Here is a 25,141-nt window from a genome sequence, read left to right on the forward strand (position 1 = left end):
TACAATTCTGAATGAGATTATCAGCTTGTGCTGAATTAGGGAAAGTGGGCTTACACCAAAATGGACGTCTGCTGAGACTGCCTAAATTCATCAACTTTATCTTTAGTACAATCATTTCATAGTTAATGAAATGAGTTTTGCGACTTCGCAAAGGCGTCGTTTAAATTTTGCCCTGAGAATTCCATCTGTTGGTGGCCACAGTGGTGGAAATAACCCGCTCTTGGTCGGGCTGTTTAATGGGGCACTGTGGTGAGAATAACTACTTCATTTTAGAAAATAGAAAATCTGACCAAGTCAGCTCTTTATTATTTGAATTGTCCCTTCTGCCGGCTTACTGTGAAGAGAATTGTCTGTGGGGCAAGGTCAATCTGTCTTTTTGGCTCAAGGAAATTGCTTGACGACCAGATGGAAAATGCAGTGTGGCTGCATGCTTCACTTCAGGGGAACTGAAAAGTAAATGACATGGAATTTGTTGCCGTGCATTAGCTCCTTTGATGCTGGAGTGTAGTCAACCCACTGACTGCTAAATTATTCATAAAGCACTCCACTTCAAGTTATCTCAGCACGCTATTACTTATCTTAGTCAATATGGAGTAAATGAATTGTTGCAATGTCTAGTGCATGTAACCTCTTACTGTTAAAGCAGCACAGCAACTTCAAGTAGCGTTTTAGAGATTTGCTTAAATTTCATTGCCTTTGGTGAGTGAGTTGACCTATAAAAATCTATTTCATAGTTGTCTTAAAGTGCACCAGCTAAACTGCTAGGTCAACAATATGAGTCTGGAACTGCAGCAGTCCAAACTTACTTTATGGGACTCGGATGAGGATTCCTGTAACTTCTCTCTTTTTTATTTCAAAAATATACTTTATTCATAAAATAATTTGATGGTCTGTACAGTTGGTCATTTCATACATATGTAAACATTTACATACAGAGATCAGAATTTATCATTTTTATATACAGGTCTATATTTTATATTTTCAATCATATTCCCATATATTTAGCTGAGGCGTCAGCAGAGCCCAAATGACTGCGTGGGCCCCCTGTCCTTCTTAGGCAGGCAGATGTTACACGGTGGTCTTTCCCCACCGTGCCTTGGCGGCAGCTGCCCCAAGCTTCAGCGCGTCCCTCAACACGTAGTCCTGGACCTTGGAATGTGCCAGGCTGCAACACTCAGTCGGGGTCAACTCCTTCAGCTGGAAGATCAACAGGTTTCGGACCACCCAGAGAACGTCCTTCACCGAGTTGATGATCCTCCAGGCGCAGTTGATGTTCGTCTCGGTGTGCGTCCCGGGGAACAGGCCGTAGAGCACGGAGTCCCGCGTCACGGCGCTGCTTGGCCGAAACTCGACAAACATTACTGCATTCCTCTCCAGACTTCCTCTGCATAGGCACATTCCAGAAGGAGGTGTGTGACAGTCTCGTCCCCCCCCGCAGCTGCTTTGAGGGCAGCGTGCGGTGCGGCTGAGAGTCCGGGCATGCATAAAGGATCTCACAGGCAGAGCCATGTCTTGGTGCTTGTTGGAAAGTTCTGGCGATGAGGCATTCTGCCAAATGGCTTTGACAGTCTGCTCAGGGAACCGTTTGATAGGATCCCCCCTCTCCTTTTCCTGAAGGGTCTCAAGGACACTACGTGCTGACCACTTCCTGATGGACTTGTGGTCAAAGGTGTTTTTCTTCATAAACTTCTCCACGAAGGACAGGTGATACGGAACGGTCCAACTACTCGGAGCGTTCCGCGGCAGCGAGGCCAGGCCCATCCTTCGCAACACCGGGGACAGGTAGAGCCTCAGTACGTAGTGACACTTAGTGTTTGCGTACCGGGGATCCATGTACAACTTGATGCAGCCACACACAAAGGTGGCCATCAGGGTGAGGGTGGCATTGGGTGCATTTTTTCCCCCGTTGCTCAGAACTTTGTACAGCGAGTCCCTTCAGACCCGGTCCATCTTTGATCTCCATATAAACTGGAAGATGGCCCGGGTGACTGCAGCGGCGCAGGTTCTGGGAATAGGCCAGACCTGTGCCACGTGCAACAGCAATGACAGTGCCTCACACCTGATGACCAGGTTTTTTCCCGCGATGGAGAGCAACCATAGCTTCCATCTGCCCAGTTTCTGTCTCACTTTGCTGATACGCTCCTCCCAAGACTTGGCGCACGCCCCAGCCCCTCCGACCAAATACCCAGCACCTTCAGGTGGTCGGTCCTGACAGTACAGGACTCCTGTAACTTTTCAACTTCCCCAAAAAGACCACCACATGTTGCTGGTCAGATTTTCAGAGTGTCAGTACTGTGCACTCATTCAGTTCCCTATTTGGGATACAAGGACTGCAACTTAAACTACTTTGTAACACCCTGCCCATCTGTGACAGTTGCAGTAACAGCCAAGAAAATGATGTTAGATTGACAGGGTTAGTCAAATTTACGAGGGTTGGAAGGAACGTGAACACGTAGGCCCAGATGCAAGCTAATTTGCATAATGAGCAATAGAGATATGAGAACAAAACTTTCTCATGTGGGTAACATGTGCACTGTGCTGTCTGAGTGTGTGGTGGAGCATGTTCAAGGCATTGACGAGGAAGAAGGATTATCTGAAAAGAAAAAATCTTGTGTAGTTACAGGCAGAAGATGGGGAAAAGCCATTAGGGTACGTTGCTCATTGAGAAAGCTGGTCCAGTCTGAATGACCTCCTTCCAAGATGTAACCATTCCGTAATTCTGTAAAATGGTTATAGGATGCTCAATGAATGATGAACAGAATGACAATATTTGGTTTTCACTCCCATTCCACCTGTGTTTTGTAATCTGTGTTTGCTGAATTCATAGAGGTTGAAGGTGACTTCAAAAGGTAACTTGCATTTACACAGTTTCTTTCATGACCTTGAAGCACTTTTCCAATGTAGTCACAGTTGCAACTAATGGACATGTTGCAGTCAGTTTTTCTCCAGCTGGACACCCCTCATCAATCCCCTGAGGTAGATGAGCTCTCAGTATTCCTGCATGTTGAACATCACTTCTTTTTTGAGGGCAGCAAAGGCAAGAATGTAATCTGGGTAGAGGACTTCAAATTCGAACACCTTGAGTGGCTTGGCAACATCACTACTGACTGAGCTGCTCAAGTCCGAAAGGACATAGCCTGTAGACTGAATCTGGTGTGTTTGATGGAGGAATCGACGAGGGGAAAAGATATTTGACCTCATCTTCACGTATCTGCCTGCTGCAGATGCATCTGTCCGTGACAGCATCAGTATGAGTGATCACTTCATGTCCTTATGGAGGTGAAATCCCATTTCACATTAAGAACCCTTCATAGTACTGTGGTACAAAGTAGGTAAGAAGTTTAGTGATGACTCCTCATTTCTGGAAGAAATGTCGTTTATGTCACATGAACACGTTGAAGCAATATGTTTGCAGGGAAGGTGATGAACAAGAGCACCAATGTCCAGTGGTGAGATTAGTGGAGAATAACGGAGACCGTAACAGTGAAGTAAATGGAGATAATTCATCAAATGAACCTTCTACAATTCATGATTTGGAGGTGCTGAGTCAGTCTGATCTTGGAGGCACAGACAACCTTACACAGGACACCTCACACCTTCAATGCATTATCTGAGACAACATGGCACCTATTATTAAAGTTCACTTGAGAATGTAACAAGGAAAAAAAGTTCTGAGATTTACATATGAAAGAACTGAAACAACATGGTCATTCTAAAAGATGAGAGACTTAACAAACAATCCAGGTCTTTTTTAATGTACAATTTCAGTTGCATCGCGCTGTATACTTTTGCTATAAATTCGGTGTCTTACAATCGAAGGAGCAGCACTCCAAAAGCTCGTGCTTCCAAATACAGTTGTTGGACCTGGGTGATTTTTAACGTCCTACAATCCAATTAGCCAATGCATGACAGCTGGATAGCATGTTATAATATTTGGAGAAAGGACAATGATGCAAAGATCTCAAGATTCCTCGGGAAATTGAAGTCAATCTGGAGAGTTGCACATGGATGTAGTTTTTTAGCTAGACATGATGATGTGGACATGGTAGAATCATTGACAATTAAACACCATCCTTATCAATGAAACCCTGATAAACAAGTTCAGGTGGAAACAGAGATTCAATGCATGTTAGAAAATCACCTGATTGAATATAGTCAAAGCTGTTGGAGTTAACTAGTGGTGTTAGTTCTAGAAACTGGACGGCTCAACTCGATTCTGCTTCGATTACTGACAGGGGAATGTAATAACAAAAACAGTTTCCTACTCAATTCCATGGTTAGACGATTGCTTCAACAGGGCAAAAATGAGGACTGCAGATGCTGGAAACCAGAGTTTAGATCAGAGCGGTGCTGAAAAAGCGCAGTAGGTCAGGCAGTATCTGAGGAGCAGGAAAATCGACGTTTCGGGCAAAAGCCCTTCATCAGGAATAGAGGCAGGAAGCCTCCACATCATTATTTTTTGACTGTGGACTGAAAAATGAGACAAATGGGTGCTGCTTTAAATAGGAACAAAAGTTGAAAGAGTTGTTTGCAACTTTGGGAAAACAAGTGACACTAACTGATGCATATAAAACCATGTTACTGTTTGGGAATGTTGAATCCAGACAAAGTGGTAGTTTTTTTGTACTTGACAAAAAAATCACGAGTCCAAATATTACCACTTTCAGAGACACCACTTTGTCTGCTTTTGTGGAAGATTGGATGGCCTGGGGTTGTTTTCCTTGGAGCAGTGAAGTTTGATGGGATGTCATGAGGCGTATGAGATTATGAGGAACATAAATAGGGTGGATAGGAAGGCACTTTTTCCATTAGTAGAAGGATGAATAAACAGAAAGCAAAAGTTCAAGCTAAGAGGTAGAAGGCTAAGAGGAAAGTTGAGAAATTGTTCACTTTGGTGGGGGTGGGGGTGGGGTGGGGTGGGGGGTGCTGTTGGTGGTTTAGGGGTCTGAAACTTGCTGACTGAAAAGATAGTTAAATCAAAAATTTTCAGAATATAAAGCAGTATTTAGATACGCATTTGTGTTGCTACAAACTTCAGGACAATGGGCCAGTAGTTGGAAAATGGGATCTCTTTGGTCAGATATTTTTTGACTGTGTGGACATGATGATCGTAATGGCCTCCGTCTGTGTTCTAAATATCACTGCGTCTACCTAAAGATCCTGGGTCCAGCCAGGCAGCCACTGAATTACAGAATGACCATCACTGTTCAGATAACATCAAGTGATCATTGGTTTCATAATCCACAGTTCTTCAATCAGTTTTGTGATTTTGGATTGGTTATGTAGAACGGAGTTCCTCTGGCTGGTTTTGGGAGTGTGTTCTTTCCCTTTTGTGTCTGTGCAGAGAAATTTTAAGAGGTCAAGTTGAGGTTGAGAGCATTAGAATAAATAGAGGTTTTATTTTATTGGTAATGAAGGAACATGGTGTGGTTTGTTTTTCACTGAATCATAGAATCCCTACTGTGTGGAAACAGGCCCTTTGGCCCAACAAGTGCACACCGACCCTCTGAAGTGTATCCCACCCAGATCCAATCCACTATTACTGTACATGTGCCCCTGGCTAATGCACCCAACCTACACATCCCTGAACACAATGGGTAATTTAGCATCTAACCTTCGCACCTTTGGATTGTGGGAGGAAACTGGAGCACCCGGAGGAAACCCAAGCAGGAAGAATGTGCAAACTTCACGTAAACAGTTATCTGAGGGTGGAATCCAACCTGGGTCCCTGGCACTGTGAGGCAGCAGTACTAACTACTGAGCTAACATTAAAATAAAACAAAAATCAGTTCTGAAGAAGGATCACTGGATGCCAAAATGTTAACTTTATTTTCTCTCCATAGGTGCTGTCAGACCTGCTGAGTTTTTTCCACTAGAATTTCAGTTTCTGTTGCTGATTTCCAGCGTATGCAGTTCTTTGGTTTTCTTTGTCTTGTGTAGCCTTGTTTTATCTTGGGTAGCAGTAAAAAATGAGGTCTGCAGATGCTGGAGATCACAGCTGCAAATGTGTTGCTGGTCAAAGCACAGCAGGTTAGGCAGCATCTCAGGAATAGAGAATTCGACGTTTCTTCCTGATGAAGGGCTTATGCTCGAAACGTCGAATTCTCTATTCCTGAGATGCTGCCTAACCCATTATCTTGGGTAGCAGTCAGTCAGAGGATAATTGAGAGTTTTGGTAGTTTCATTAAATCTTCCCATTTGTCATGAGTCCAGGAATAATGAGGCTTGATTTCAAGCACACTAGCCCAATGAGTCATGACAACATAAGCCAATGATGTGTGAGATAGTGCAAGTAATTTAGCCTGTACATACTTTCCTAACAGGATCGAGATCCATCCAGAACTGATGGTATGCAAGGTCCGAAATGAAATGAGCTTTTGTCTGTCGCTTCCTATTGGTTATCAACTCACTCCCAGAAATAGCCCAATATCCTATAAAAGCTACATGGATGGTGAATGTGAGTTGTGGGAGCATTAGTGAGGAATTTTGTTTTTTGAAATTAGAATTATGGCACATTGTTAGAGCTGAGTAAGGGGAACTTTGCCCGAGTAACTTAAACTGATTAGGCTATTAATGATGTTTGGACCATTGTGAAAAATCACACAACACCAGGTCATAGTTCAACAGGTTTACCTGAAAGTGTCAGCTTTTGGAGTGCCGAAAGCTTGCATTTCCAAATAAATCTGTTGGACTATATCCTGGTGTTGTGTGATTTTTAACTTTGTCCACCCTAGTCTAACGCCGGCACCTCCACATCATGGAACATTAAGAATTGTTCCATTCCTCAGCAGTGCCAACACAGATCCAGAAATTTACAGATTAATCCAAAAGATCAAAAAAATTAGAAAATAAATAATTCATATCAATTTCTGTGTTAAATTGTAGAGTACTGAAAGGCAACTGGAAGATACTTTATACCAATGAGTCAATATAACCTAACTATAACCGGCCGTTACAATTCCCATTAAAGTTGGTATGGAAGTTTGTGGAAAATGCTAAAAGGAGAGAGAAGACTAGTTTTCAAAATTGTAACATTCTTTAATTGTTTCATGTTCTTTTTCAGAGTGTTTACTTCCACACCCCTCTAAACTGTTCCCACATTGCGATCATTGTGGAAGTCGTCGCGATTGCGAAGAAGCGTGAAGCTAATGAACGTGTCCTGTCATGTGGGTTTGGAATTCTGCATTTGTGTGGTAGACAGAAATGTACACCAGATACTGCTAAAGGTCAGAATATTAAAAGGTCAGTATTTTGGATTGCTGCCTATAGTATGATAATAATTACATTAGACACAGCAAAGCACTATAATGCAAATGCCAAACACTGAAAAATCTGGGCACTTGTTGACAGTTCCAAATATTTTACTTCATAAAAGATAAGCAAGGCTTCAGTAATGACAGGCACATATAAATTATGGACAATGGACATTCTTGCATGTCCCAAGCTTTTGTGTGTTTTACATTTTGAAATAAGGTTCACTGACATATGGATCTGGCAAATTTCTCGGGTGCGAACCTATCCCACAGTGTTGTCACTGGTCAATTCTGTTTGTCACCCTCGATAAGAATGACAGTATGTGGCCCACAATCTTGTACTGGGCAACAAGTTCGAACAGATTTCGCACCAGACTGTGGTAATGGAGTGCCCTTCCATCAGATTCCATAACTCATTCTGAGGTACCAGTTCTGTTTTGCTGCCTTTGCTTCATCCTTGGCCTTAATTGTTTCCATGAGTTGTTCCGATCCCCCTTTTATGGGGGTTCCAGTGGTGTAACCCTTTTTATTCCGAAGGCCAGCACTTTATCGATCTGGAGGTCCACATTGAATGGCCTGGCACACTCCACCTGCCTTTTCTGTAAGGTTTCTGATAATTCTGATCTTTGACTGAAATAGACAGACCTGACTGTTGATTTTCAAATCTATCCATCAAGCATGCATCTAGCATGCACTGTCCTTTGCAGGTTGACCTGACAGACAGATTGCTTCATATGAGTGTTTGACAGATTAAAAGCTATCATCTATAAGTTATGAATTTTTAAAAATTCTCATGCAGTAGTTTTAATTTTGAATTTCAAGATTGCCATTCCGAGTAATGAACAGTTGTTTGACACAGTGAAGGAATGGCAATTATTTGGAAAACTATGCACAATTCAAATATTTGCTATATACAGCCCTCGTCTGAATGGTGCATTGGTTAACTCCCTCATTCACAAGTACACTTCTAAATTTAAAGAAGTAGTTTTCATTGTGAAATCTACAATTACATCCAATTATTTGAACTGTTAGGAAAGTGATATTTTTTAGGTAACCTCTTATAGACACTGGAAAATGCATTATGAATTACATGTATGTAAATTGCAGCCAGTTCTGGAACTGGAACTGAAGAACAGGAATGATATTGCTTCCATTCCGAATAAAGAAAGTCGCCCAAATAACAATTTTTATTTTTGTACAACCTTCATCAAGCAACCAAGCCTTTGATAGAGAAAAAAACCAATGTAAGGCAGTAACTGGAGAATTTGCAGAGGTGACTGGGAGCATGTTTGAAGATGAGCTGTTTGGAACTGAGGCCTAGTATCTCAAGGTGGTGGTGTTTGGGGAGGGGATTCTGTAGCACAGTATCAAGATGTTTGAAAGATAGGATGGAAAAATCATTCCAATGGGTCTTTCCTGATTGATGTAAGAGGCTTAGAGCAGTCTTCTTTCACACTGAAAAGTTGGTGTATTTTGTTTGACAGGAGAAATGGTAAATCTTTTGATGGAATGTGGGCTACAGGAGCTAAGCATGACAAGACAGATTAAGGGAGATGCAAGTACGTGATACATAAGAAGCAAAATACGACATGTGGTGGAAAATGGAAATCAAATCCCTGAGCTGTTGGTGTCTTATCATTTTAATTCTGTCTCCTTTTCCGACTTTAAACACTCATTTCTTGACTTTGTGTATTGTTCTTTGAGACTCAATGTAACCCTGATGAGTAGCAACTCATTTTTCAGTTAGGAACCTTATGGGCTTCTGGACTCAGCATTAGTTCATCAATTTCAGGTCATAACCACCATACCCATTTATTTGGACCACAGCTCCATGCAATAATTCTGCTTTGCCCATTCACCTTTGCTCTTCTAAAACCATCTCTTGTTTCTTTACTTGCCACTTTAACAAGTCATTTTGCCTTCTTACACCATCTGTTTTGTCATTCGATCTCTTCTGACTTCCACCCAGTTACAGATCTTTTGCTGCTATCTTCTTCTTAGCCCCTGTATTTACTAAAAACCTGTTAAATGTTTAATTTTTTTTCAGTTTCAATCAACCTCAAACATTTAATCTCTATAAATGTTACTAGTTCTGCTGAGTGAGTGCAGAACTTCCCACCCTTATGTTCTATATAATATTTTCTGTACTCATGGTTTTTAAAATCCAGGATGTAGTTTTTGCAATGTTTCACAAGAAAATTGATCTTTTAAATCAGCTGGCTCCCCATCTCCCCCACGCCTCCAGCGATCTTTAAAAATCTGTCACTGCACCAGAGGGCGATTATAGAGGCTGATCTGTCCAAACATCTTGTGTAATTAAGACAAAACATTTTTCGAGTCAAATTTCATTTGACAGCTCTTTGAAGATGTGTTCAAATTATTATTTAATCCCCCTAATCGTGTCTGATAAGGTTGACCCAACTGTCTAAACTACAGCTACCTAGAGAGGCAGCTGAATGCCCATATTTTGGCCTCTAGCCTGATACTTGCTGCTCATGCCGTCTTTTTGGCTCCAGAGTGAAAGTAAAGTAGGAAGCAGAAGAATTATGCTCTGATTCACTAAGCGGTGGCTCTCCGCAGGTACTGATCACACAGTTTTTCTGATCACTTCTGCAGACACTGCATCACATTGTGCATATAATTGTGATGGCTACGAAGTAAAACAACATCATCCTTCAACACCTATCGTGTTTAATACATAATCCTTTCACACCTGAAACCCTCATTCATGCTTTTGGTATCTTTAGACTTACTATTGTAATGCACTCCCAACCAAACTGCCATCTACTATCTGAATAAGTTATGCACATTCAAACCTCTCAGCAATTCTTGTTCTTCCATCACTCTTTTGCCTTCTGACCTACACTTGTTTCTATTTTGACTTAAAAATTACCAGTCATCATCTTACGTTCCTCTGTGTCCATGTCCCTTCATGTCTCCTTCAGCCTCCCAAATCTCTGCATTCTTTCAATTCTACCATCTTGTGCCTTCCTAATTTTCATAGAATCATAGAATCCCTACAGTGTGGAAACAGACCCTTTGGCCCAACAAGTCCACACCAACCCTCTGAAGTGAAACCCACCCAGACCCATTCCCCTACCTAATTTTCCTGTTTTTACCCTGACCAATGCACCTAACCTACACATCCCTGAACACTATGGGCAATTTAGCATGGCCAGTTTACCTAACCTGCACATCTTTGGATTGTGGGAGGAAACTGGAGCATCCGTAGGAAACCCACGCAGACAAGGGGAGAATATGCAAATTCCACACAGACAGTTGCCCATTGTGAACAGCAATGAGGTAAATGGTCAAATCATTTGTTTCAATATTGTTGTTTCCCCAAGTGAAGAGTTTTACAAAACATTTCATAAAGAGCAGACGTGACTTTAATTGCAATTAGTTTGCAACCTGGAAATTAAATCAACTGGGAAAAAGGACAAGTGTTTGTATTTTAATTAACGTCGATAATAGTAATTAGGGGAATAAAACTTGGGTATCTGATTAAAGATGCACAATAATTCTTCAAAACAAGTTCAGCCACAGATGAATGGTTGATCCAAGTGACATTTTCTCACTAAGTGATGTGAGTTAAGTCATTTGTGTTATGTAGGGAGCCATATCAGTCAGCTACTAGCACTCGCACCCTCATTTAGAAGATTGTGCATTAATGTCCCATTTCAAGATTGTGCATTAATGTCCCACTTCAAGATTGTGCATTAATGTCCCACTTCAGGCACTTGAGCAGAAAGACCTAGGTTGACATTCGTTGCAGTACTGAAGGGAGTGCTTATCTGCTGCAGCTGCCATCTTTTAGATAAGATGTTAAACTGAGGCCTCACCTGTACCATTAGTTCAGTGTAAAAGATTCTGCTGCACTGTTTTAGCGAAGAACAGAGGATTTCTTCCCAGTGGCTTGGTCAAAATGTATCCCTCAGTAAACAGCACTCATAGCAGATTTCCGCATTGTTGCTTGTGGGATCTTGTCGTGAGTATGTTGGCTGCTATGTTTATTGAGTTGTTGCAGTGACTACACTCCAGAAGCAGTTTGTGAAGAAAACAATTTGGCACATCCTCAAATTGTGAAAGGTGGTCATTTTCTTTTTAAGAAGTCCAGCTACAGTGCATTGGTGGAGGTGGAATGATGTTTAAGATGGTGGATTGGATCCAGTCAGCCACTTTCCGATGATTGGTAAGTCCTACCACAAAAGCTGTGAGCCAATCAGAATCAGACAGCTTCTAGGTCCTAGAGATTGTTGCAAGAAGGGGATTTAACAGCGAGAAGGTAGATAATTTTCTTTTGGGTATCTTGGATAGGAGATACAGGGAGAATGGAGGATTGGGCAAGGGGTGGCTTTCATAGGCCACCCAGTGTCCATGCCCCAGATTGCCAAAGTTCCCAGTAGACTTACTCATCTAACACATACTTGCTGAGAGGGTGAGAGGGACAGGAGTGAGTATCTCTCCAGGGTTAACTCACCCAATTATTTGCCCTTCTTGCTACCTTCCTCAGTACTTCCAGGGATGGGATAATCAGGCTTCTATGAACATAGAGAACATGTGGTGAAGCAAGTTGCACCCATTGTAGAAACAGTCTGATTTTCATATAATTGATTTCAGATATAATGGGTATGAGTTGTATTTTGTCTGATTCCTGACCACTTAATGAATATGGAGAGTTACAACTGTGTCGTTCATATTTACTGCCTTTTGAATTCCATGTGGATGCAAAACTGATCGAGGTAATGATAAGTAAAATGTTTCTGTTAGATTTAGCACAGATTTAGCACATGCCCTGATATGAGTGATCCCTATGACTAGATTTAAATCTGTATGAACCTCATTTGATGCAGAATCAATAAATGTATGAAAATGGGGCATTTTCTTTCTGCTCAAGTTGTGTAGGGGCTTCTTGTTCTTAGAGGGTAGTTTGTCTTCAAATTCTCTTCCCTGAAGAGCCCTAAAGGCTGGGTCATTAAATACATTTGTGTCTACTTTGGATAGATTTTTAATCTGCACGGAAGCTGAGAGTTCTTGGGGGGCAGGCTGGAAAATGCAGTTACAACCATAGTCATTCTTGGTCTTATTGAATGGTAAAGCATACCCAATGGGCCAAAAGACTTCCTCTTGCTCCAAAGTTGAAAATTGCACAACACCAGGTTATAGTCCAAATCAGTGCCCTTGGAAGCTAGTACTTCCAGCTAAACCTATTGGACTATAACCTGGTGTTGTGTGGTTTTTAAATTTGTATGCCCCAGTCCAACACCGGCACCTCCATATCAGTCCTGCTCCCAAAGAATTCTTATGATCTTTGACTGTATTTACATCTCAACGTTTGCACTCAAAGTTTTATTTGTAGTTATTTAATTTGTATCAGATAAGATAAACACTTTTAGTATCAAATTTGCATTTAACTGCATTTTTTATAATGTTTGAATTACCAAATTATTCAAGTTCATCTTATTTTAGCTCAGAATTTTACCAAACTTAGTAATGATTTCTCTAGGCTTCTGTGAAAGTATGAAGTATGTAGGCAGTGATAAATGACTTGTTTCCTGCATGCAAACGTATCTCTAATATTTTCCTTTTTATACTTTGTTGAGCAGATTAATGGCCCTCTTCCTGAGGAGCCTGGTACCTTTAGAAAACCTTGTCATTTTTTCTGCACTTCTTGACTACAGTGTGTGATCAGAAATGGGAATGAGGCTGTACAGGTAGAAGTAAAGATGATCCAACTGAACATTGATCATATTTGCTTTTCTGGACCAACACTTTTGTAATTCTCTTTTGCAAAATATGATTGTGTGCATACTTGTGTTCAGAATAATCTGTAACTAACTTTGTTGACCTGCTTGTAAATAATTTAGGGGAGCATTTAAAACAGAGGAACTTGCCTTCCTGACCTAGAAATTTGATTTTCTAATTCTGGAGATGGACAAGCCTTCTGTCAACCTTCATTAATCAATGCACAACCAAACCCTAGGATATGGCCTGAGGAGACACAATGAGTTTCCTGTTACATATTAATCCTTTCCTGAAGAGGTGCTGACTGTAGCGATTCTAGCTAAATCCATTGGGAAACTAGCAGAGCAACAAAATTAGAGAAACCTTTCCTTTGTGACATTTGACTTTGCGTGTACAAATGTACAATGATACTGTTACAGTCACAGGACCAGAAGCATGAGAGTATCTTGGATAGTAAACATGGAAAGGGCAGTTCCTCCTTCTCCTTGACTCACGATTAGTGTGATTGTACAAGGATCTGCTTAGAATCTGTCCTGTTCCTCGTGAACATCTTCCAATATCTGTGATATTGTACCACTGGTGTTCCTGCTACACTCCAGACAACTGTCTTTTTGCATTTTCTTTATGTATTTATTTATTCATTCATTCACAGTGTCGCTGGCCAAGTAGCATTAATGCCCATCCTTAATTGCCCAGAGGGCAGTTAAGTGTCGTTGACACTGCAGTGGGTCTGGAGTCACATGTCGGCCAGACCAGATAAGAATGGCAGTTTCATCCACTAAAGGATATTAGTGGATCAGATGGGTTTTTCCGACAATCGACAATGGTCATCATTAAACTCTTAATTCCAGATTTGTATTCAAATTCCACCATCTACCATGGTGGGATTTGAACCTGGCTCACCAGATATTACCTGGGTCTCTGGATTGACAGTCCATCGATAATACTACTAGGCCATTTACCCTAAAAGATGGCAGCTGCTGTAGGTAAGTGCTTCCCTCAGTACTGCGTCGGCATGACAACCGAGATCTTTCTGCTCATGTGTCTGGAATGGAACATGAACATACGATCTCCTAAATAAGAGTGTGAGTGCTAGTATGAATGAGAAGCTCACCAGTGAAGTTCACACATGGCATGGGGTCTGAAAACTACCTGGCCTCCAAACCACATTCCCTGATGGATTGATTGCTTTTTGTCCCTTTCCGGTGTACATCAAGAGGTCAAATCCAATTTTTTTCTTGTTAGTTCAATTCTATAGAGCTCTACAGGATATTAATCACATTGCATCTTAATGCAAAATGTGGAATTAAATCTGACCAAATAATCATATGCATTAGGTTTTGACAAATGTTTAAAAGTTTACAGAGAGGACTTGTTTTGTTGCTTCCTGCCTTTCTTGTGATTTCCAAGAAAATCACATTGGGTGGAATCTCGATGAGGTAATGATGGGGTTTGGAAGAGCAAAGAGCAGGCATGTGGATCTCAGCAGAGGGTCTTTTGCTCTCTGTGTAGTCCTTCAATCAGGGATTGAGTTCCTTTTGACTGAGAGTGTCCCACTTCTCCAACCTGCTAACACCCTTTGATGTGCAAGCCATATGGTAACATGCCGATGGGTTAATCCCAGCTGTGGAAGGTGAGGCTCTGAAGTCGTTCCTAATGAGCCACTTAAGGATCTCAATTCCTGAATCGGCAGAGGGTGGGAAGGTTGATCATGGATCGCCCTGCCCAGAACTTCTGGCAGATGTGAAAAGGTGGCAACAGGATAAGGTTCAGGTATACCACAATCCTGGTTAATTACTTGGCCATCATATCTCCAATCTTGCCACTTCTGTCTCTACAGTATTCTGCCCATTGAGTGCTGTGGGAGCTGTCAATGGAGTTGTGTGGGAGCTGAAGTAATACATGCAGCTTAATCTAAAGCATTTTAAATTAATGTCTGAATCTGCCACGATGTTCGATCACATCTTACTAAGCCTGTCAGACTCGGTAAATCCACCAGACCAAATCTCCCTCTGACGTTATGAACACGTAAACAAAGAAAAACAATTTATTTTCAAGATGATTTTGAAAGATTGGATGTATGTTGTTTTGTTCACTGGTACTGAATATATTTTTATATTTGTACTTGGAATGTGGGTGGTTCTGGCAAAACCAGCATTTATCGTTCCTGCCTATTGCCTTGGATGGGGTGATGGTGAGTCACCATCTTGAACTGCTTTTATTTGATAGTGATCAGGCTTGGTCTTCTGAAAATTCAGAATTGAAATACAATTTTTAATAAAAGGAAGAACTTGTGTTTGCATAGAACCTTTCAGAACCTCGGGCATTTCAAAGTGAACCTGAATGATGTACATCTGAAATGTAGTAAAAATTGGCTGAATTTACAAAAAGCACATAAAATGTCACAAATCTTAGAGGGATTAGGGTAAACAATTTGCTAATTCATAGGTCTGATTCTAACTGATTTGTTGGAGCCAATTAATTTATAGCAAAAATAAATTACTTACTGCTCGCATTGATAGGTTGTGACCAAGTTTAGTCATTCTGTAATAGATTTTTAGCGTTATTTTCTATCCATTCTTGAAGATAACTAATCCTGGACTTTCTTTTGCAAGTCGAGTGCACAGAATCAGGAGAATTCCTGGTTCTGAAATTCTGGCTTTTAAAAATATTTGCTCAAGCTTAATAGAAGTTGAGAAAAATCCCTGGAAATAATGAGGAGGGTGGGAGCACTGGAGGCTGATTGGATAGAAGGCTTGCTTTGGGACCCCAGCTCAATGTCCATTAAATATCCCTTCTATGTGGATCCCTTACGCCACCTCATTCCTACCCCATACAATCCCTGTGGCCATGTCATGCAATTAATTACCGGTACCAAGCTGTATCTCCTCATAATCTCCTGTCAACCTATGCACCTATCCATTCATCATGGCCCTCTGTTATCCCAAAATCTATTTGGTGTTACCCTCTGCCTTGGACTTATCATGCCATCCTGTTCTGTATTCACTAAAGGCAGGCTTCAAGACCAGTACAGAGATAATATTGTCGTGATTGAAATGAGGTCAGCCAGGTGGACCTCATAGAGTGTGAGTTCCTCGATTGGACTGTTAACCACATCCAATCAGGGAGCCCTGGCTGACATATAAACAGGAGTAACGGGGTTCTGTTCACTTTGAGGAAGTTGGACCAGAAGCACTATGCATGTATAAATAAGGGGTGACTTGGTGACTGGATTCCAGCCTCTGTGGAGTTATTTCAGCGATAAAAGTAAAATTTCTATGACTAGTGTTCTGTGTATTGCATCCTTCACTATATTGAATGAAACACCTTAGTTCATACAAAAACAAATAAGTTTATAGATATTTTCAGTTCCACCAAGCCTTTCATCAAAACAAAATTGCTGTAGTTCACTGTTACTTATAAAAACAAGTTTTGGAATTCATAGTTTCATTTCAAAGAGTTGCACTGTGAAAAGGTGGGGCACCCTACTGTTATCATGAATGGCTATGGAATCAATCATATAGCTGTAATCCAGTAACACAAGGTCTCAAGTTTAGGTCAACTCAGAGAATGAAAAAGCAAGCAATGTTTATTTAACACTCAAGGCAATGTTTCAAAGGATTTAGGGGGCGGGGATTTTACATGCCTTGGTAACTGCCTCTGATAGTCCTTTTGACAAGTCCTCTTAACAATTCTGACAGGTCTTTTTGACATGTTTGTTCGTTGATTTCGACAGGCCAGTTGACTGTTCCCACGAGCTTGACAATGAATGGATTTGTACACATTTTGTGAACGTTCACCCCAACCTTTAACAATTCAAAAAGGCATCCAGCCTTCTCAAAAAGAGAACCTTACTATTCCAACGGTGTTTCAGAAGCATATCTGGAGGTATAACCCAGCTATTCACAGAAATGAACAAGCTAAACCTACTCTTAACAGGTCCATTCTGCAGATTGAGGGTTCCCACACTCCTTTGGGAAAAGACCCTTGCTTTTCACCTTATCTATGCCCTTCATGATTTTATAAATCTCTATAAGGTCACACCTCAAACTCCAATGCTCCAGTGAAAGAAGTCCCAGGCCATCTTTATAACTCAAAATCTCCATTCCTGGCAACATGCTGGTAAATCTTTTCTGAACCCTTGCCAACTTGCATGTGTACTTCCTGTTGGAGAGCATTGGAAGTGAAAAGTCTCTTCCCTCCCTGACCTTGTAGTACCAAACAGTTCAAAAGTTCTAACTAGTCAAGTCTGGAAATACAGTCCAGCTGCAGTTCTGATCTGCAGGGTCTAGTACTACACCAGCTGGCGTTTTATTCAGAAGGCTACTGAGTGAGCTTATAAACTGGATGTACAGGGTACTGACGTTTCCCTGAGCATGTTTTAAGTGTCTTAGTGTTATGCATTTCAATGTCATTTTCTACTTCTGGCTTTATAAAAATGTGATAATCTAATTTTTGGATAACTGTAAAAAAACCAAAAATCCAACTGTGTGACAGGATATATTGAATACCTAAACTGTTCCTTTCCTGATGGTTTTTGAAACAGCTTGAAAGATTGGATTTGAATTTGGCGACAGCATAAGTGCTGCTTCGTTAATATATGCCTTCTCCTTTTGTCTCACTTAATGACATCATGGATTGAGATGGGATTATGGTATGCAGGAATTAAATTCAAATCATGGCTTAAAACACGGTGCACCAGCATCAATTTTGCAGAACCATTTAAATATATATAGTTCATTGGAACTTTTGAGTATGAGAGTGTTCATGAAGTAAACTATGTCTTGACAAAAGTAAGGTTAGTTATTGCCTATTACCATCAGTGGTTAACTTTGATCTGTTACTTGGAAGTCAATTTATCAGTTTTGATTTATTTAAAATCTGGCCTCAAGCTATCTAATAATTCTCTGGCTGAATGCTTAAAAAGCTGATCTCATCAGTAACACTGATCAACCTTCCTGGTTTCTCATAAATTATTTCTAACTCGCGTTGCTAAAGCATCTCTATTTTAAAATGCTCCATTTGGACTGTATTTGTTAACTGTTAAATCTATCTCACTTTATTGACCATGTTCACAGTAACTATTAGATGATTTACAGATGTCTTACTAATGGTTTCTTTCAGCTAATTTAGTGAACAAGTGATTGCCATGTGCTGGCGCAGAACTCAGTAGGTGTTTTAAACACATCAATTCCATGGAGAGAAAACTTAATTGTGAGAACAGTATGGGATATGACTTTTAGGAAAAAAATGGCAAATATGCTTTTACATCTTCAATAAACTTGTTCTGCATTATTGATGAAAACCTGATTAAAAAGTTTTGAAACTGCAGTCCATGGTAAATTCCATTTGCTAGTTGTTTATTTTGAATTATTTTTCTGATGAATATTTTTGTTAATATAAAAATATGCAGAGCAACCTTCTTTCAGACATTAGGACTGAACAATAGTTTACATGTAATTTAAAATTGACTCTCTTTTCCACAGAAATCTTTTTCAGAATGGCTGAGCTCCTAAACCTGTCTTGGAAAGGAGTGACTAGTTTTAAGTTTCCATCCCACGCCTGTGTATGAAATTGATTTGAAATTGGCAGGCAGATTGTGGAAAATCGGCCGACAGGAACATTGAAAACTCTGCCACTTCACCACCATATATTAATCTACTATGCCTTCAAGGCAAGAGTGGAAAAAGTCAGCTAATCCAGATTGAGTCGATCTGATTTAATTCTTGTATTCCTATGGGAAATATGGCATTTGTCTCGTCTTCGTGCAGCCCCTTATTGCTGTGTATATGATGGTTTGCTGTCTCTATGTAGTTACTGTTCTATTTCAAAGTTCTTTAATACCAGAATTGGAGTCTGCCATGGGTGGCTATTGTCTTGGAGCATTTATCAATACCATCTGGAATTCGACTTTATTTCATCACATTCTTTTCAATGCAAGTTTAATAAAGCTATACCCAATAGCTGGTGCTCAATCTAATAAAATAAGAAAAAGTTAACAGTCGTCTTTTTTCCTTTTCTGAAAACTCCAGATTGAGTCTCTATCATGGTACACCAAGAGCTTTGCTGCATCCAAAGTTACAGGACCCCATTGAAAGTAAGTGTGCTTTTTGCAAAACAGGATTCTGAGTCCAGTTATTGAAATATTCCAGATTGTGGATGAAATACATGGTCATAAAATATTAGCATTTGAGTTTATATTTCAGAGCATTGCAAAATAAAGTAAGCTGTTATAATTGTCTATCCTGACAGTTTAACCTGGGTTTGACAGATTGCTTCTATGCTGTAATCATTGTTATAATTAAAATTCCCATGTTTAGCTTCTTCCAGTTGAAATATAAAAGTTAACATGTACAACAAATAAGCTGTTTTATAGCATCAGGCAGCAAATTGAATGTTTTTAACCCTTTTTTAAAAGTTTTGTCAATTTAATAATTCACATTTAATCAGCAGACCTGCGAAGTGAAGTTAATCAGACCAGCTTATTGTCACAAATGCAAATTTGTTATTTGATCAAGCAAATAGCTAATCTTTTGCTTCAAATAGTCTGTTATCCTTGGAGACGTTCTGCTTATTTATTTCAATGAAGTTAAAGTGTTGCCTTTGAGGGTGGAGTCTCCTGTCCTATCCAATGGCACAGGGATGGCATTTAATCAGGTGTGAGGCTAGTTGGTGGACCCATGGATGGTCTTCCCACCTTTCCAGCAACTGAAGCCCTTGATGGGCACTTAGAGAATCCCATCCTGCCGGTGCTGGTTTTCCCCTGTGGCTGGCAGGGTCACTTTGTGGTATGGATGACAAGCCAGAATATTGTCGTTGTCATTCTGGCAGTAGTAACCACCTCCTGGGGATGGGGAGCTGCCATTCAAAAGATCTGCCACTCTTTGGTTGGCTGACAAGTAGGAGGCTGGGAGAACACAGCAAGCCAGGCAGCATCAGGAGGTGGTGCAGTCGACATTTCGGATGTAGCCCTTCTTCAGTCCTGAAGAAGGGTTACACCTGAAACATGACTTCTCCACCTCCTGATGCTGCCTGGCTTGCTGTGTTCTTCCAGCCTCCTGCTTGTCTACCTTGGATCCCAGCATCTGCAGTTTTATTAGTCTCTGGTTGACTGGCAACTTTATGTAAGAAGGACTTGCATGAGTCACCATCTGCATCTGAAGGGCAATTCAGGATGAGCAATGAATGATGGCCTTGTGAGTGATAGCCATGTCGCATGAAAGAATAAGAGAACTATCAGTAGGCTTTTTGTTTGTAATTTTTGTTAATGTCGTCTACTGTGGAGTATCATAAGAAATATTTCCAAAACTGTTATTTCCTTTTTCCCCATAATAATTAATCTTGGATTTCCATCTGAGGCACAATGTTTACTTTTATATACCTGTGGAAACTCTTACAGTCTACTTTTACATTTTTTGTTAGTTTACCCTTATTCTCCAACTTTCTCCCCTTTAATTATTATTCATAATTTTTTCATCATCTGTAGCTCATTTGTAAAGTTCTTTCAGTCGTCACGTTGTGGATTTGACCAATTTCCTCATTTTTCCTGCCCCCACGTTATCCCAGATCCAACCTTCCAACTCAGCTGCACCCTCTTGAGCTGTCCTACCAGTCCATCTTCCTTATCACCTGTCCGGTCCACCCTCCTCTCTGTCCTATTACCTTCACCCCCATCTTCATCTCGTTATCGCATTCCCAGCTACCTTTTCCTCAGCCCCATCCCCTCCCATTTATGTCTCAGTCTCCTTGGGCCATCCCCTCATTTCTGATGAAGAGCCTAAGCTCAAAACATCAACTATTCAGCTCCTCGGATGCTGCCTAACCTGCTGTGCTTTTCCAGCACCACACTCTGATCTCTAGCAGCTGCAGTCCTCACTTTCTCCTATACTTTTTGACAACCTCATAAGCTTTTTCTTTCAACCTAATACTTCCTTAATCACTTCATGTTGCCACAGATCAATTACTTTATTGGCTAAATTTTTATTCCTCATCAGAACATTTGGTGAGAATTATGGGAACACTTATTCATGTTTCCCTACTTATTATTTAATCCATGCATTTTAATTTCTCAACCTACCTTAGCCAACTCTCCTCACATAGCAATGTTTATTGGTCTAACACTTGGGTTTTGAAAGCACTCCACTTTTGGACTCTAAAATTATGGGTAGAGTTTTGTGCTCCTTCTCAGATGTGTGTGTGAAAACAGTGGGGAGTGTGGTCATTTGATTGACTGGGAAAGTATATGTTAGATATTCCACCATCTATCTAAATGATTTGGATGTGAATATAGGAGGAATGGATAGTAAAGTTTACAGATGACACCAAAATTCGTTGGGTAGTGAACAGTGAAGAAATTTATCAGGTGAGTACAACAGAACCTTGATCAGATGGTCAAATGAGCCGAGGAATGGCAGATAAAGTTTAATTTAGATAAATATGAGGTGCTACATTATGGTAAAGCAAATCACGGCAGGACTTATAAACTAATGGTAGGGTCCTGAGGAGTGTTGTCGAACAAAAAGACCTTGCGGTACAGGTTCATAGTTTCTTGAAGGCGGTGTTGCAGGTAGACAGGGTGGTAAAGAAGGCATTTGGTACACTTGCCTTCATTGGTAAATGCATTGAGAGTAGGAATTGGGTTGACATGTTGGGGTCTTATCGGACATTACTTCGACCATTTTTGGAATACTGCATTCAATTCTGGTCTCCCTGGCTATAAGAAAAAATGTTGTTGAACTTGAAAGGGTTCAGAAAAGATTTACAAGGATACTTCCAGAGTTGGAGAGTTTGAGCTATAGGCAGAGACTGAATAGGCTGGGGCTATTTTCCCAGGAGTGTTGCAGGCTGAGGAGTGACCTTATAGGGGTTTATAAAATCATGAGGGACATGGATAGGATGAATAGCCAAGGTCTTTTTCCCATGGTAGGGGAGTTCAAAACTAGAGGGTATAAGTTTAAGGTGAGAGGGGAAAGATTTAAAACAGACTTAAGGAACAACTTTTTCACACAGAGGGTGGTGCGTCTATGGAATGAACTTCCAGCGGAATTGGTGGAGGCTGGTACAGTTACAACATTTAAAAGGCATCTTGATGTGTATATGAATAGGAAAGGTTTAGAGGGACGTGAGCCATCAGGTGGCAATGGGACTAGATTAATTTTGGATAAGTGGTCAGCATGGACAATTTGGACCGAAGGATCTATTTCGAGGCTGTTACTCATAATCCTAATTCCCTCTGATCAAGCCCTGGTGGGAAGTTACTTACTAAGACTTGCTCAGATTCTCTAAGTATGCAATCAGTGCCTTTCAACATTGAGGAATGTACCTCAACAGTTTGGTTGCTATTATTGTTTCTCCATTGTTTCCTATAACTATATTTCCATTCTGTCTGCCCATCAGGTTTGTAATGTGCCATGTCCTGAGATTAAAAGTTACTTCTGATAGTTTTATACAAGCCATAGGGCTTGCTGAATTTTTTCAGTAGCATTATTTCTCTTGACTGCAGATCATTTCAGTGCTCAGAAACAGTGGAGTCCCCTCCTAAACCTGGGAATGGTCACTCATTGCTCAACTAATTTTTGGTTTTCTCCCACGATACATGGACTGTAGCCCCCAACAATTTGCAGTGAGTTCTTCATTTGGACTCCCCAAGCCAGCTCAAGTGTTTATGTATAAGTGGATTAGGTTTTCATCTGATGCTGCGTTGGTTTCTTTCATGCACTCCATGACTAACAAGACTTTCTGTTGCTGTGTTCATTACCACAATGTTCACTTTATCTCACACATCCCTGAATTCATCATTAGCAAATCCCCCCTCATTGTCAGTTTAGAATTTAGCTGATGCCCAAGATCTAGTCCCCATCCATTTCTTCATTACCTTATCCACTATTACTCTATTCTCTTTACTATATACTTGGCAATCTGATTTAATCTAGTTGCCATGTTTACAAAGGATAAGAGTGACATTTTCCTCAACCCATACCTTGGAGTTCCTTGATACAACTTGGTTAAAGTTTCCACCAATAGGGGATTCACTATGGGCTGTGATAGCGTCCTATGTGTTTAACGTATATCACTTTTATCATTGATCTCTTCTATAAATTTAGTGTATTCATTGTACCTTATTCCTGCATCCTTTAGTAGGATTTTAACCCATTAAGATGAATGTGCAAACTGCTGATCTCTCTTAAAGATATTTACCCTTTTTCTCTTTGTATATTTCAAATCCAATAGAAGTCATACCAGACCTGAAGCAGTAATTCTGTTCCTCTCTCTCCAGATGCTGCCAGATCTGCTGAGTTTCTGTGTTTGATTTAGTTTGCAACCTTCACCTTTAGGCAACGATTCCTTACTAATTAAACCTGGATCCAAACCAGTTGGATTATTAAGATGCCTTATTTCATTGGTAGAGTTTACTAACTATTCAGTCTTACAGCTCCTTCCTCTCACCAGTTCACATTATCCACTCTTGTATCTACCCACAGTAGCATGATCAATTAAGCCCTTCACCTGCATAACTACTTGCTGTATTAACACTGAGCTTGTGATCTTATTTATGTCATCCTTTAGTATCCTTTCCTTTTTTTCCTGTCATTTCAAAACAATGGGTACCCAAAATGTCGATTTCCCTACCTTTGTCACCACATAACTAAGCAGTGGCTTTAGGTCAAATCCTTTTATCTCTATTGATTCTATTAATTTATGTATCTTTCAATATTTTGTGCATTCCATTAAAGTATCTTTAATGCTATCAATTTTATCACTTCATTCACCAAAGCACTCCTGAAATCCTCCCTTCCTATTGCACTTTGCTTATCTTTGTCCAAATTGCTACACTGCTGTATGGCTTTGGAGTTTCTGTTTCTACTTATGATGTCCTCTCTCTGAAACTTACCCACCATATTGCTGAATGCTCTGTCAACAGTCCTAGATTTTGATGTGCCAGAATTTTGCTCTTAGCTCGATTCATAGAACCATAGAATCCTTACCGTGTGGAAACAGGCCATTTGTTCTCACTGACCCTGCGAAGAGTAACCCACTCAGACCCATTCCCCTACTACTCTACATTTACCCCTGACTAATGCACCTAACCTACTCATCCCTGAACACTATGGTCAATTTAGCAAGGCCAATCCACCTAACCTTACACATCTTTGGATTGTGGGAAGAAACTGGAAACCCACTGCAGACACAGGGAGAATGTGCAAACTCCACATAGACAGTCACCCGAGGTTGGAATCAAACCTGGGTCCCTGGCACTGTCAGGCAACAGTGCTAACCACTGAGCCACTGTGCTGTGGTTAAATGTGAATAACTCCGTTTCTCCCCTAATACTGGTCCAGGTGTCCCAGGAATCAAACAGATGTCTTCCACACCACACACACATTCAACTCTGTGATCTGTTTAGGTCCATGTCAACTTGTATGTCTCAGGTGGTATTCCAGAGATTATTACCTTTTGAGGTTCTGATTATTAGTGTGGTTACTAGCTCCTCAAACATTCTCAACAGAATCTTGTTCCTAATGCTATCATATTGCTGGATTTTCACTGCTCTTTATTTTTGTTATAATCTTTTTCTGTCCCTTCCATAATTTGTGACTATGGTTACTTAATGACACAAATGGAACTTTTGCTTTTTGGCATATGGAATGGTTTTGTATTGTGTTTATTTGAATACTTCAACAACAACATTGCTTATTTACATCATACCTTTAACGGCAAGTAATTAAGGGGATTTTGTCTTTTATTTGCTAGAGGGTTGAAGTTTAAAAACAAACAAGTTTTGTTACAAACGTATAGGGCATTGGTGATACCACAGCTAGAATACTGTGGACCAATTTGGCCCCAAGATTTAAAAGAAAGGATATACTGGCATTAGAGGCAGTTCCAAAGGGATTTGCTTGGCAGATTCCTGGGATAAAACAGTGAACTTATCAAGAACAGTTGAACTGATTGGGCCTTTATTTATTGGAGTTTAAAAGAGCATTGTGTTTCTTTAGGAACAAATTCCTGCAGATGCTAGAATTTGTAATGAAAACCAAAAAATGCTGGAGTTCGCTGTGGGTCAGACAGTATGGTCATCCTGTTCACCTAACATGGGAAAAGTAAACCATTTAAAACCAGGTGGAAACAGTGGTGCTCTTTGT

The 25,141-nt window shown here is 40.5% G+C and overlaps 1 protein-coding gene across 1 annotated transcript in view; it reads left to right on the top strand.

Moving 5' to 3' along the window:
• The window catches only part of nphp4 (nephronophthisis 4), a 402,509-nt gene that overhangs the window by 58,986 nt on the left and 318,382 nt on the right, over nucleotides 1–25,141 (top strand). Inside the window, exons 3-4 of the mRNA XM_060851914.1 lie at nucleotides 7,064–7,242; nucleotides 19,031–19,095. Of these exons, the coding sequence (XP_060707897.1) occupies nucleotides 7,064–7,242; nucleotides 19,031–19,095 (244 nt within the window). The remainder of the gene's footprint in view (nucleotides 1–7,063; nucleotides 7,243–19,030; nucleotides 19,096–25,141) is intronic.

Source organism: Hemiscyllium ocellatum, chromosome 37, assembly GCF_020745735.1.
Source record: "Hemiscyllium ocellatum isolate sHemOce1 chromosome 37, sHemOce1.pat.X.cur, whole genome shotgun sequence".
NCBI classification, from domain to species: Eukaryota; Metazoa; Chordata; class Chondrichthyes; order Orectolobiformes; family Hemiscylliidae; genus Hemiscyllium; species Hemiscyllium ocellatum.